General features: G+C 44.7%; 1 protein-coding gene across 1 annotated transcript; it reads left to right on the forward strand.

Annotated features, from left to right (window-relative positions):
* The first annotated feature begins 250 nt into the window (after window positions 1-250).
* mknk2b (MAPK interacting serine/threonine kinase 2b) lies at window positions 251-13,538 on the forward strand. The gene is made up of 14 exons (XM_080016697.1): window positions 251-331; window positions 451-624; window positions 1,216-1,306; window positions 1,541-1,642; window positions 1,760-1,857; window positions 4,176-4,255; window positions 4,368-4,441; window positions 4,962-5,066; window positions 5,436-5,491; window positions 5,643-5,738; window positions 9,230-9,424; window positions 9,671-9,835; window positions 10,268-10,308; window positions 10,425-13,538. The coding sequence occupies exons 2-14, from the start codon at window positions 574-576 to the stop codon at window positions 10,696-10,698; spliced, it is 1,428 nt and encodes a 475-aa protein (XP_079872823.1). The 5' UTR covers window positions 251-331; window positions 451-573; the 3' UTR covers window positions 10,699-13,538.
* Window positions 13,539-13,692: the final 154 nt, after the last annotated feature.

Consider the following 13,692-nt stretch of genomic DNA (forward strand, 5'->3'; position numbering starts at 1 on the left):
CTATCTATAAACATTAGACCAAAGCGAGTCGATCGGGTCACGTGAGGCGAGGCTACGTCATCCTGGCTGCGGGGGGCGTGGCCAGAGGCAGCGCGTTTGGCGCTGATGAGGTGGGAGGAGCCGAGCGCGAGGTTATAAAGCAGCGTCGCGCCGCGTCTCCGCCACCACCTTCCGAGCTCTCACGATCGGGTTTGTCCCCCTCCCCGCGACCTCCACCTGCGGCTTTTCTGCCCCCCACCCCTCCCCCCCCCTCCCACCCCTCCCCGAGCAGCGGGTCAAAAAAAAAATAAAAACGCGACGTCAACACTGGAGCTGTGAAACCAACAACGGGGTGAGCGGACACGGGGCGGAGGCGGATGTTTTCATCTCAAGGTTGTTTTGTGTTTTATTGAAGGGTGTTTCTGAAGCCGCGGCGCGCGTCTCGCCGTGTCGTTCCCTCCCGTCCCCCAGGGCTCCCGTTTAAAGCGCCGCAGCCGGACGCTCTTCGTTGTTTCGGGAGAAGTGCAAATTGGAGATCTCGTCCCGCTGGACACCACTGCAAGCCGCCGCCGCCCTCGACCAATCGCCGCAGAAATGGTGCAAAACAAAAAAACAGAAGTGACCGGATTCCATCGCTCCTTCAAGGTGTGTGTGGGGGTGGGTGTGTGTGTGTGATAATGAAACGAGTCTCCCAGACAAATTAAGGTACCAAGGTATTAAGCTGTTAAATTAAAAAGCATTCAATTGTTTTGCAATAATTGTATTTACTTCTATTTCAGTCTCTATGTGCTTAACCAAATGATTACAAACGACTCCACGTTCTATTTATACATTTATTTCTGTACAAATATGTATGAGTGTGATTTAAATCTAATATAACAGACTGTTTGGTAAACGTTTCAAACTAGAACACCCATCCAAAGCAGAATGTGGGTGCGGTGTGAATAGGTGTGAAAGTGTAACTCCAAGCCCATCAATCAAAGCAAATGTTTTGAACCGGTGATTAATTGTATGATTGGCTGTAGCCTGTGCCTTGCTCCCCGGCCTTTAATGGTTGTTTTGGAAGCATCTGCTAAGCATGGCTGTTTGAGCTGTTTGGCCCAGTACATCCTGTCTTGGCTTTATTGCACTGGTTGGAGACACTGTTATCATTTACAACACTTGATGCACTCAGCGTATTGATAAAACTGCATACTTTTTTTTTTTTTTTTTCCTCAACTTGTTTTGATCGCCCAGGGCCAAAATCCCTTTGAATCGGACGACTTCACTAAAAATGAATCCCATCTTCTTGATTCAACATTCAATTTTGACTCTTCCCAAAGACATGGTGAGTTATCTTTTTTTTTTTTTTGTTGTTTTTTAAGCCTAGGTTTTCGGCTCTCAAAGCTCGGTAACATCAAGATTGTTGCAGTTATTTGTAATGTTAGTCCTTTGTTAACCTAAAAGAACAAATGGGGAAATAATTTCCAGTGCAACCAAAGGAGAAGTACAGATTTTCTTAAATGATTGGCTGTGTATGAGATGTATTATCTCAACCGATGGTGCTCCTTGACTTTTACAGATATACCCTCCAGTCAGCCTATTGACATCCCTGATGCCAAGAAGAGAAACAAGAAGAAAAAGCGTTGCCGGGCAACAGACAGTTTCTCTGGACGGTTCGAGGGTAAGTTGTTTTCTCTTTTCCTAAAATCAAACCCTTTCATATTAAAACGGCTCCCAATGAGCTAAATCTTAAAATTATTTTGTGTAATTTGAGGAAAAAAAACAACTCTCTCCGCAGATGTCTATAGGCTGCAGGAAGAGATCCTTGGAGAGGGTGCTTATGCCAGGGTGCAAACCTGCGTCAACCTCATCACCAATAAAGAATATGCTGTAAAGGTATGGCCTTTCCTGTGACCCAGTTCAAAAGTATTTGTGATTTTTAGTACAAAAATAATATTTGCCTGCTGTGACTGTCTTGCGCCTTCACTCGTAGTTGATATGGAGATGTTATATTTCAGAGGACTATGTTTGGTTGGATAAAAATTAGCTTTGTGCTGTAAAATCCATAGTTTGGTGACTGTGCATGGTGGTTCTACTTCTCCATTGGTTGTCTGTGGCATTATTACAAAGTGCTTTTCTTTGGGCAAATGGTGTCTTTTATTCGGCAGTGGCTGTCTCCGTTGGCCCCTCAGTCGCTCTGCTACTGCGATCAGATCAGATTTTTTTTTTGTGTGTGCGTGCAGAACTTGCTGCTACTAGCACGGGCACTGCTGTCCCTGTTTTCTTTCCCCGCCAGCCTATCAAATCGCCTGAAAGATCCTATCCGCCCCTTCTTTGTCCCCATTGGCTACAGAAGGCTCTAGTGGCGGGAACATTGTGTACTGGCAGCTGTGCCAAAACAAAACCCACATATGGAGAGAGGAGGGGTGCAGGACATGGGTTGTGACCCTGAGTGTTTACACGGTTTGTTGGCTTCACTTCTTGTTCCCCTCCCTTCTATATGTGGGCGTGGTTTATCAAGAAGGATGTTGGCCTCCTTCATGCACTGTGTACTTTCCTGTGTTCCCTTTTAGGAAACTGAGGGATCTATATACTTTTTTTTTTTTTTTTTTCCGGAATAGGGGAAAATAGGAGGAGTTACTGCCTTAAACCCAGGCGAACTTTGTATTTTAAATCATCATTAACTTCACTCACTGCAGTCACTCTATTTGTGATAAGACGGTCCTTCAAACAGGGTGAGATTACAGATCGAGACACAAATATTTAAGGAACTCAAAGCAAGAGATTCTCCCAATCGTTGTTATTGTTTCCCAAAGACTTGTCTGCAGGGTTCTGGGGGGCTGGGCGGTTCAGTGGGAGGCAGTCAGAGGCAGTTACTCAAGGTCAGTCAGGTCGAGGAGGGGGCTCAGACTGCTCTCGCCAGATGTCCTCCACCCCCGCCCCCTTAGACTGGAGCCTGTAGGGAGGTGTTCGGGTTGTAAATGCAGTAGCAAGGCACCGGCAGAGGATCTGCTATGCCTGTCTGAGTCTGCACAGCCAAATGCTCCTCCTCAAGTTGTCGTTTCGCAAGCGGAGATTGATTTATAGAACCGCAGCGTGACTCAGTGGGACCTCTTCCAAGGCAATGCTGTATTGAATCTGATTTGTTCTCCTTGCCGAGGCCTACGTGACTTTGCTGCAGAACAGTAAAACCCCCGCTGCCCCGCTGAAAACAAAAGGAATCGCATCCGCTGTGTTTGCTGTTCTCACACTCCTACTCGTAAAAACCTCAACCATCACTGTAGCCCGTCTCACTTCAGGACGGGGCTTGCGTCTGATCTGTTTTGCTGCACGCCCCCCCCCCCCCCCCCCCTTGTTTTTTCTCCCCTGTTTACCGCACACGTCTTTGTTAGGCTGCTGGTTTGTGTTGTGATCAGGGCCCAGTCAACTGATTAAGGGATGTCTGTGCTGCTGACTCAGATTGGAACAGTGCAGAGGCTTTGGGTTGTGCACAGGCCTCTCGTCTGTGCATTAATCCTAGACACACAGTGCGCTCTGCTCCCATTGGATTTCAATGGCAGCTGTAATCCAGCTAGCAGGAAGAGAAACAAGCACACCCTTCCAAGCAGACAATGACTGGGGCTGGAAAATTCAGGCCCTTTGCTTTAGTGTCAGCACTCTCTCTTGGCAGTGCTGCCTGTTGGGGCCCCACTGTAGTTTAGTTCCAGGCAGCACCAGGCTATATTTAGAGAATGAATTTTTCTGTTGTTGATATCAAACACTTTTGGCATGGTACTGGTGATGTTGCAAGGGAATAGTTTGTCGCCTTAAGGACATTTAAAATTGGAATATGGGTTCCACTGGACTGTTATAGATATGTGCATGTATAGAAAAGTAGGGAATATGCATCATTATGACTGTTCTCAAGCATTGCTGAACGTACTGTACTGTTTAACCTACTTTCTGTGCCACCCTTGGACACAGACAAAAGATACAGTCTATGCCACCCTTTGGACACTGACATGGAATAATAAACAACCCCGGTGGGTGGGGCTCTACGTTTTACTCTGGGAACCAGCATGCTCTCATTGCCAAGAATTCTCTCTCTCTCTGGACACTATTATCGAGCCAACCCCTCTCTCTTTCTCACCTAACGTACATATTACTTTTCTCCCATTAAGATCTGTCTAAACTAGTGGTGGTGTTTTTATTTAAATTTTTTTCCCTGTCTCCAGATCATTGAGAAGAGACCGGGTCACAGCCGCAGTCGTGTCTTCCGTGAGGTTGAGATGCTCTACCAGTGTCAGGGCCACAGGTATTGTGCTGCTGTCCCAGACTCAACATTCCACATTCGTTTCTACGCAGATGTCTGTAACATCGGTAAGAAGGCTTCAGTGGACTGATCCTGTCTTTGTTGTTTCTGAAAGGAACATCCTGGAGCTGGTGGAATTTTTTGAAGAGGAGGACAAATTCTACCTGGTGTTTGAGAAGCTGAGAGGAGGTTGGTACATGAATTACAGCAGCATGCCTCACTGGGGCAATCCATTAAGCAAATGGGGGGGATTTATTTGTGTGCGCGATTATAATTATTTCTAGGGCTGTAACCAACTCAGAATTTTGAGTTTATTTGGATACGGCCATTCAAAGTGATTATGAATGGGGTGCAGCTGTCGTCGATTGGGGTGCACAGAGAGCTGTGTTCGCGTCGCAGACGATTCACAAATATAAAAAAAAAATCCCTGTCTCCAAATCCCGTTTTATCCTGTTATTGTAATGCAATATACTATTATATTTGTATATTATTATTGTTGAAAAAATGAAAATAGTGCCCCCCCCCCCCCACTGTCAGTAAACATTGCTTTTCACCGCAATATGAAAAATCTCATATCGTCACAGCCCTACGCCTCACTAAACATTTCTCATGGTCTAAATGGTGCACCAATTTGTTTGAAGCCAGTAGCCGTGGTGTAGTCTGTCCACTCTGTTTGGGCTTAATGAAGTTTTTATTATTTTACTTTTAGGGTCCGTCTTGGCTCACATTCACAGGAGACGACACTTCAGTGAACAGGAAGCCGGCGTTGTAGTGCAGGACATTGCCAGCGCTCTGGATTTCCTGCACAACAAAGGTAAGGTCCTTCTTACAATATGATGTAAATGTGCTGTCCATAATGGACCAACGGTTTGCTATGGGAATGCAGCGTAGACAGAATTGAGCAGTCTTTCTCAGTCAAATTGCTAGATCTACATCAGTCTATTTACTATTGACAAACAATGGCTGGTTTCCACATTAGCCACTATTTGTAGAACCACAGTTTCTACACAGTTTTGCTTCTTGGACAATCCATAAGTGTCTAGAAGGCATATAACCCCTGAAACCTAAAACTGCCACTAAGGTAGACTGCCTAATATATGTATAACTTTACTCAATGGTTAAACCTCACTGACGGATGAGTAACGCAATCATTTCCGTCTATTTTTCCCCCAACCTCCCAAAGGCATGGCACACAGAGACTTGAAACCCGAAAACATCCTGTGTGAGCATGCGGAGAAGGTGAGTTCACTTGGAGATGTGTTTGTTCAGTATGGGCTCAAAGGGCACTCAAATTTGTTGCCGCCTGTGATAAGTTGAAGATAGCGAACACCATGACGATTAAGGGTGCAAGAATTCCTCACATTAACAGCCATTTGTGTTCCTCTGGCAGATTTCACCGGTCAAAATCTGTGACTTTGACCTGGGAAGTGGAATTAAGTTAAACAGTGACAGCTCCCCCATCTCCACCCCTGAGCTCCTCACTCCGGTAAGTTCCATTGGTCTGTTCATATGTATATAGCTATGGGGGGGGGGCATGGGCTCTTACACCGGTCGTAGTTGTATTGAATACTGATTGGCACAGGAAAGGTGTTCAGGCAGTGAGGTAAAGGACTAAAAGTTCACTTACAGACAAATTTCTCTGAAGTGACGTCACTTTAAGATTAACTAGCCAGCTCCCCGATCCCCTCCTGCCTGGCAGCTCCAATGCCAATCTATCGTGCTCAGATATCAGCCATGCTGAGGTAGATATCTCAGTCTAATGTCCACATCCTGCACCTTATCGGTCGCATACTGAGCCAAATGAGCGAGCTGACTGATAAGGTTACAATTGCTTAACCCTGTGTCATCAAAAATCAAACTGGGCCGCTTTGGCGCGGAGCCGGAGTAAACTGTTTTCGAACCAGAATATTGGACATTTCAGTGTGCGTTCCTGGGGAAAAGTCAACAGATAAGTCTGGCTGTTGGTCGTCAAGGACGAGTAGGAGCTGGGTAGACTGACTGACTGCAGCAGGTGACACGGATAAATTTACGGGCTGCAGAGAATGTGGGGAGTTCCTCCGCTGGTAACCTGATCTTTCTTTAGCCAAAAGCTGGGGGTTGAGAGCTCATCTCTGGACTGTTTGAATGGAAGTGGCGTGTGCTTTTGGGAATGGGGGGGCGGTTATACTTGTTTTGTTTATACTGTCTTGGAATGTATAGAAAGTTTTTCACAATGGCTGTGCAGCCGTTTTTCCTGTAGATTCGGAGACTGACTAGTTTGGACAACTTGAGCTCTCCACCAACCACATCTGTGGAAGAATGCAGAAGCTGTAGTTGAATACAGGATGTGGGTAGATATCCTTGAAATGTTCTAAGAGACTGGAAGGAACATAGCGTGTACTTTTACAAGGCCATGCCCTTAGATATACGGAAGTGAGTGTGCGCAAGGGCCCTTTCCCCTGGAACGTTGAACCAAACAAAAACACACAAACCCATGCCTTCCCCCACTGCGGTATCAAATCCACAAAGACGAAAAAATAACCAATCACCCACCCAGCCTCTGCCTATAGTTGTCTCTACCCACTGGCCCTGGCTGCACTTGTGCAAGTCTGCATTTTCTTTGTATTCTCTATACAAAGGCCGTGCATTTAGCTTGTTCTAGAAATTTAGTCTTGCCCCAATACCTAGCAACTGCACTGTGATTGGCCAGAGCAGCGGGAGGGGGAGAGACAAGGCGGGGCGTCTGGCCTGCTCATGCGCCTGTGCTTGTTTTCTTTGCCTTGATCACAGGGACAATCTTATCTGATTTTCATCTCTTGTGCTGCTTCCCTCCCAACGCTCACATTCCAGTGGTTCCTCTCTGCGCTTTGCGTCATACAAATGATAGTGAAGAGTACATGTCAGTTTTTTTTTTTTTTTGTTTTGTTTTTTAAATAGACCGTGGTTCGACAGGCTTGGTGTGTAGCAGGGGAAGGGATTGGGAGAAGTGGGGAGTGCTTTCTAGGAAAGTTCTCATCTCCGAATTCAGCATAAGTAGCTGCCTGGCAGCTAAACCTGCTATCAAATCCAACCGAACAAATTCCTACTTGTGTTCTGGCTGCTGCAGCTGAACATATCATAAATCAACCTATAGACTAGAATACCCACCTCTTAGGGGAACTTTGCACTTTTTTCATTATTTTTGGCTCAGAGTGAAGCCGCAGGGCTGATGACGGTCATTACTTCCTTTACGCCTTCTCAAATATATCTTCAGTTGGCAAATAACAAAGGTGTGTGTGCATCATCTGAACTATATGGTCTGACTGGTCACAAGGTTTAGTGGAGAGGGGGGTTGTCCTGCTGTAAAATCCTCCCATAACTGTCAGCTGATTAGGAGCTATCTGATACTCACAGATGGGGAATGAAGTGACTGATGCAAGTATAAAGAGCGATTGCAGCAGCAGTCATAGAATGATGTTTGGTTAAAAAAAGATTTACTCAAGAGTTGCATGTTTGGGGGTAGCTCTTATCTGATCGCGGCAGACAGTCTTAGAGTGGCCATATCCAAACCAGCCATTCTTTTGATTGGCACGGTTTCTTTTGTCCCATGAGTAGCGTAGCTGGCTGGGCTCTCGCTTGCATATTGCGGTCACATTGACGTTTCAGTTCAAGAGCACCTTTGCTGGCAGGAAATGTTCTGGGTTTTTTTTTTTTTTTCCTCCCCCCTCTGGTTTCTATGTCTTCGGTCTTGATGTTTTTGTAATGTAATTGCAGAATTTGACCCAGATCCTTAGGGCAGTCGGTTGTAGTGGAGGCTGCCATCTCAGCTGTGATGGTGTTGGTGGCCTCTGCCGCGGGGGGGTGTTCCTTTTCTCCGACAGAAGAGGCTTTGTCTAAGTTGAGATTCCTGCAGTGCAAAATTTCATTACATAAGGGTTTAGGCGGAGCTCGGAGACAGCTGGGATTCGGCACTGGGACACAAAAGGCTCGCTCTATGTAAACAGGCTCTACCACAGATGGGAGGAAAGATGTACTGCTTTTTTTTTCGTGAAAGGTCAAATTTCTAGAAGGAATCTCCTATCTTATGGTTATTTCTGTCTAAGTTCACGTCCCAATAAGATGTTGGTTTGGACAAAATAACACCTATGAAGCTGAGCGAAAGACGCTACAAAGGAATGCCTTTGTCCACATGTCCCGCTGAACTTGTGACCCACTCCCTTTCTACTCTGTCTGTTCCTTAAGTATTAAACGGTATTTGGTGTTGGTGCTGATGAGTTATGTAACCAGAATGGACTCAGCCCTGTCTTTGGCTCCGCAGGGCCGCCAATCCTCTTTTCCCCCTGCTCAATGTGTTTGGCCTAGTTTGCTTCTTAGCTACATAACAAGGTGTCATCATAGCTGAGCCTGGCCCCGCATTCAGCCCTGTTCTGCCTGGCCTGCAGCTGAATGGTCAAAACAGACTGACTCACTCCCTGCTGCTGCCTACCCACATGATCAGTCCTCCATGTAATCGTCCTCCCTTCCCCTGCCCTGGGTGGATAACGGTACAGCGCATTCCTAATTACGCCTCTTTATTTTCCACTGTGGGGTGGGCGATGTTAGAGCAGCACTGTACTTTTTATTCATTTAGATCTAAGTGGATTCTTCTCTGTTAATCTTTTCCTACCCCGAGCTGCCTTTGTGCCCCAGCCTTGGAATTAAGCTGACTGCCTTAGCTCTTTAGCTTTCCACCATGTGACTTTCCCTCTTTACCCCAATCGGGCCCCTGTTCCCTCACAGGAGCACATGAGCAATCAGCTGAATTAAGGAATGCAGGCAGTGCCTGGGAAGAGAACAAAAATGTGTTTAGGGACATGATGCTAACAGCGGCAGTTTGTTTTTCCACTTTCTCCTCAATGCTTCTCTGTTGTCCTGTAACCCTTCCTAAAGACACTAGCTCAGCTAGGGTATTTTTAGCTTTTTTTTTTGTTGTTGCCCTTGGGGCTCACAAATCTCCCGGTCTCTCTCCTCTCTGTTCAGTGTGGCTCTGCAGAGTACATGGCACCTGAGGTTGTCGAGGCCTTCAGTGAGGAGGCTACCATTTATGATAAGCGCTGTGACCTCTGGAGCCTCGGGGTCATCCTCTATATCATGCTGAGTGGGTATCCACCCTTCGTAGGCCGCTGTGGGGGCGACTGTGGCTGGGAGCTGGGAGAGCCCTGCCATACGTGCCAGGTAAAATATAATTCTTCACAAGTGGCCTCTTTTGTCTCATGTTCAATTTAACTTTGCTTCATTTTACTAGATTTTTTTTTTTGCCTGAGACAACATCCTTTCATTTGAGTCTAACTAAATTGTTGCTTCTGCTTGAGTGCACGATTATTTATGCAGAGTACTGGTAACATGCATGGAGCCACAGTGAAACTCACACCCTGTGTCTTCTGGACAAGCCGTGACAGTCATTTTATTGTTTTTCTGCAGAACACTTTGTTTGAAAGTATCCAGGAAGGAAAATACGAGTTTCCTGAGAAAGACTGGGCTCATATATCTCCAAGTGCCAAAGACCTGATTTCCAAACTTCTGGTTCGGGATGCCAAAAACCGCCTGAGTGCCAGCCAGGTGTTGCAGCACCCCTGGGTGCAAGGGGTAAGTCTGTTACTAGACCCCGTTCAAGAGATTATTTGTCACATACATATACATACGGTCATACATATATGCAGTGAAATGTCATGACACCCGGTGATTACTCACAATAAGCTCTAAAAATACAAAAAAATACCAAAATGTGCATAATCGACACAAGGTGCTCGCGCAGGCAGCCGCAAGGGGAGGCGCCACAATCGCGATTCTGGGTCCTATAGTTATATAATAGAATTAATTGACTGTGTTGTATTAAAAATACATTTAAATCTTCCTAAAAGTCATTTTTAATAGCATTACATTATTTATTCTTGCAACCAGACAGAGAATGCAGTGCAAGGAAAACATACTTGAAGATTGTTTGAGGGCATTTTTGAAACCCATTATTTCATTATTATTCTCCAAACAACATTTGTAAACTCGTCTGCTTCCCTTTAGGGTGCCTTCGACGCTTGGCCCACATCCATCTTACATCAAAGGTGAGACCCTTGCTGTAAAAACAGGATTGTAAATCCCCAAACTGTAGTGACTTCATAAATACCAATGTAGTGGTTATTGACCGCCGTTTTTTTTGTCATCTGTTTTCGTGCATCAGGACCAGCAGTGCCCGGGATCTGACATTCTTCGCCGGCAAGGCCATGGCCGTGAATCGGCAGCTGGCAAAGCAGGACGGGATGGAAGAGCAGCAGCTACAGGAAGCGCCGCATGTCATCACCGCCAGCGGTTCCTCCATGCAGCTCTCCCCTCTGTCAAACTCAAAGCTGGCCCGGCGCAGGCAGAGGGCCAGCCAGCCGAAAGGTGGAGCCGTCTCCGCCGCAGAACTGCGCCAGCTCCTGGCACCGCTTGTCATTGTGGGAGACTGTGCATGAACCTGGTGAACCCAGACCTCAGACCCTTTGTTTGGACTCGGATGTAGATCTAATGCTGACCCTTGTAATCCTCTCAAAGTCTGGCCCTTCTGTCCAACTCTAGCTGGCCTCGGTCCTTCGTTCTGTCAGGCTCTCACGCCTCGCTGTACAGGGAGGCTGCTGCCTGCAGCACTTCCTCTAAATGCCTTCTGCTCCTCGGCAGCACTTCTAAAGCACATCAGCCCATGGCGCGCGTACAGTACACACACGCCTGTACACATGCCCGGGTTGGGATGAAGGGCCAGCTAAAGATCTGGGGTTTAAAGGGGAGGAAGTGTTTGAGTTTTTATTTTCGTACAACTCAAAATCAGAACACACTTCTTTACAACTAAGCTCAGATACCAAAGGACAACCTGTTGTGCTGCTTCCACATGTTACAACTGGATCCACTGTGAATTAAGTTATCTGGAATGTTCTCTCTGCCTGTATGTATGTATGTATATGCATGAATGGCCCATCTGCACTTACGTACAAGCTTATGCAATATGTAAGATGAAGGTTATTTTTGTCCCGAAAGGATTCGGTGGGGGGGGGGCTTGAAGGTCTGTACGCTTATGTCCGTGCCTGGTGCAGTCCTTTGTCGCTGGGGATCATGCATAATTTTTTTTCTCTTCAGTTAAATTCTGAGCCTTGTTTTTTTTATTTTTTTTTGTTTTTTTTAGTTTTTTTGTCACAAAACTCAAATTCTTCTAGTTGAGTGGCCATGCACTTATTACTAGAGCCAGAAAATGTCTGTAGCCAGCCCTGAATTATTGCTGCACCATTCAGTGCAGTTTGTTCAAATGTCTATGCCTATTTACCAGCGGCTGCATTTCTTTATATGTATGAAACCATCAGGCAGGTTTTCTATTTTATTTTTAATTTTTTTTGTTTCCAGAATTCCTTAAATGTATATTGAGTTTTGATATGTTGCCATGACATAAACAAGACTCCTTGCGCAATGCCTGATTGATTACCTTTCTTTTTTTGGCGCAGGTAACCACAAGGAAGGCATGGGAAGTGGAAATTTAGTTGTAAATTTCCCTTATCAGATTTTACGACCCGTGTCTCTGCCTGTGAATTTTATTTTTTTAGTTATCGGTTTTCTTATACTAACAGACCAGTATATGAATTACCTGCAAGTTTATATTTGGTAGGGAAGGTTTTGCTCCCTCCCTAAACAGCTGGAGTTGGGGTAAATCACATTTTGGCCGATTGGGACCTGAGTGTCATCTTTCCAGAGGATAGGATTGTTCATTTTTACAAAGGTTTAACTTGTCATTTTCAACATAATTAATCCCACAGAGAATTTGACAGTATATGCTATGGTTGCAATATCCCAGAGCAAATCATACTTCAAAATAACAGAACAGGCTTTGGAGATGGGGAGCGGGGTTAAATAAAGGAAAACATTCCAGGAAGGGGGGGGGGGGGGGGGTAATTCCGAGGATATGTGGCTGTATTAATAAGTTTACTTTATTTTCCATGTGCGAAAACTCCAAGTCAATGTGCCACACTGACTTTCTTTTTGTATAGCAGTGACAAGCTTTTTTTTTTTTTTTTTCCCCTCCCTCCCCTCTCTGTGGTGATTCTCATGCAGGTGCTGTTAAGTTCAGATGGAGCACCGGATGCTTTCCTCTTTAGGGTTTTTTTCTTTTTTTTTTTTAAAAGGTGTCATTGTTTCGAAAGTTCAAGAGTATGTGGTGTACAAGGTGAGATTAAGAGTTGAGTTTTAAGTTTATCTGGAGCGGTTCATGCCCAGGGAAGGCTTTTTATTAAAAAAAAGTTTTGTTTTTTTTGTATGTTCACATGTTGGCAATAATCTGTCTTGTTCAGGATAAGTTTGATCGCTTTCTGAAATTGACATGTAATGAGAGAGAGAGGTGATGAGGTCTCAAGACACTGTAGCCATTCACCAAAGAGTGTTCAAGTCATGATGTTGGAATGAAAGAGCGTGGTGTAAACTCACCCTGGAAATGGAAATTTGGGAATCTGATTGTCCGTTAGGTGCGGTACTCCGGAAACTCCCTTAGTGTCGAAGGGCCCGTTATGCTGATAATAGGACACTGATTGTAAAACTTCTACAAAAAACATTTCTACAGATGAATCATTACGGGGTTTATGTCTTATAGTAAGACTTACTTGAATTTGTGTATGCAGCGGTTTATTCTTTATGGGAAACAGGCTTTGCAACTAGTAATCGAAATAACAAAGCATAAAGGCAAACTTGGGGTTTTGAAAATACCTATTAAATTCAGTATTTCTGCCTTTTGCTCCCTCAGTTACCAGATGCTTCTACCTACGTTTTGTCAGGGTTGTGATTCTCAGAAACGCACTTGTCAGCTATGCTCTATCCTGTCAGGAGTTTTCATTGGTCACGACCATTTCTACTTTGGTCGACATATTAATATTTAGACTGCCTTTAGTTGGAAGCAGGGGGTATATGGACCTTTTTTTTTAATAAAGTCACTTTGAAAGTGATGAACTAAACCTCAATCATTGAAATAGGCTTTCCATCAACCCACAGGCAAACAACATTGATCAATTGATATAAAAGTTTAATTCATTGCTATGGAGAGGGGTGGATAAATTGTCCATCTATATAACATCCCACTTTTTTTTTTTCTATTTTTTTATGTCCATCTGAATTGGTCTTATTGGAATAAAACATCCTCTAAAAGAAAACTCATTTTGTTTAGATAAGCACTTTACTGTACCCTGTGAATGATTGCAGTTCACTCACAGCAACATTTCTGACTGTTGCTACAAAATTTTGTATTGTTTTTCTAAAAAAAATGCAATAAAAACGATTTGAACCGCGATAGTATTCTGTTTTGAGTTTCCTAAAGACACTGAGTCAATATGGTCTTTTTTGTATTTTGAATGGCGTTTACTCTTATTTGACTGGTTTGATATCAACAGCCTTATAGTTGAAGGTTGAGGCAATTTTCGTTTTTATTTTGTCCTGTTACCTCC

Source organism: Zeus faber (genome assembly GCF_960531495.2).
Source record: "Zeus faber genome assembly, chromosome: 1".
In the NCBI taxonomy this organism is placed as follows: Eukaryota; Metazoa; Chordata; class Actinopteri; order Zeiformes; family Zeidae; genus Zeus; species Zeus faber.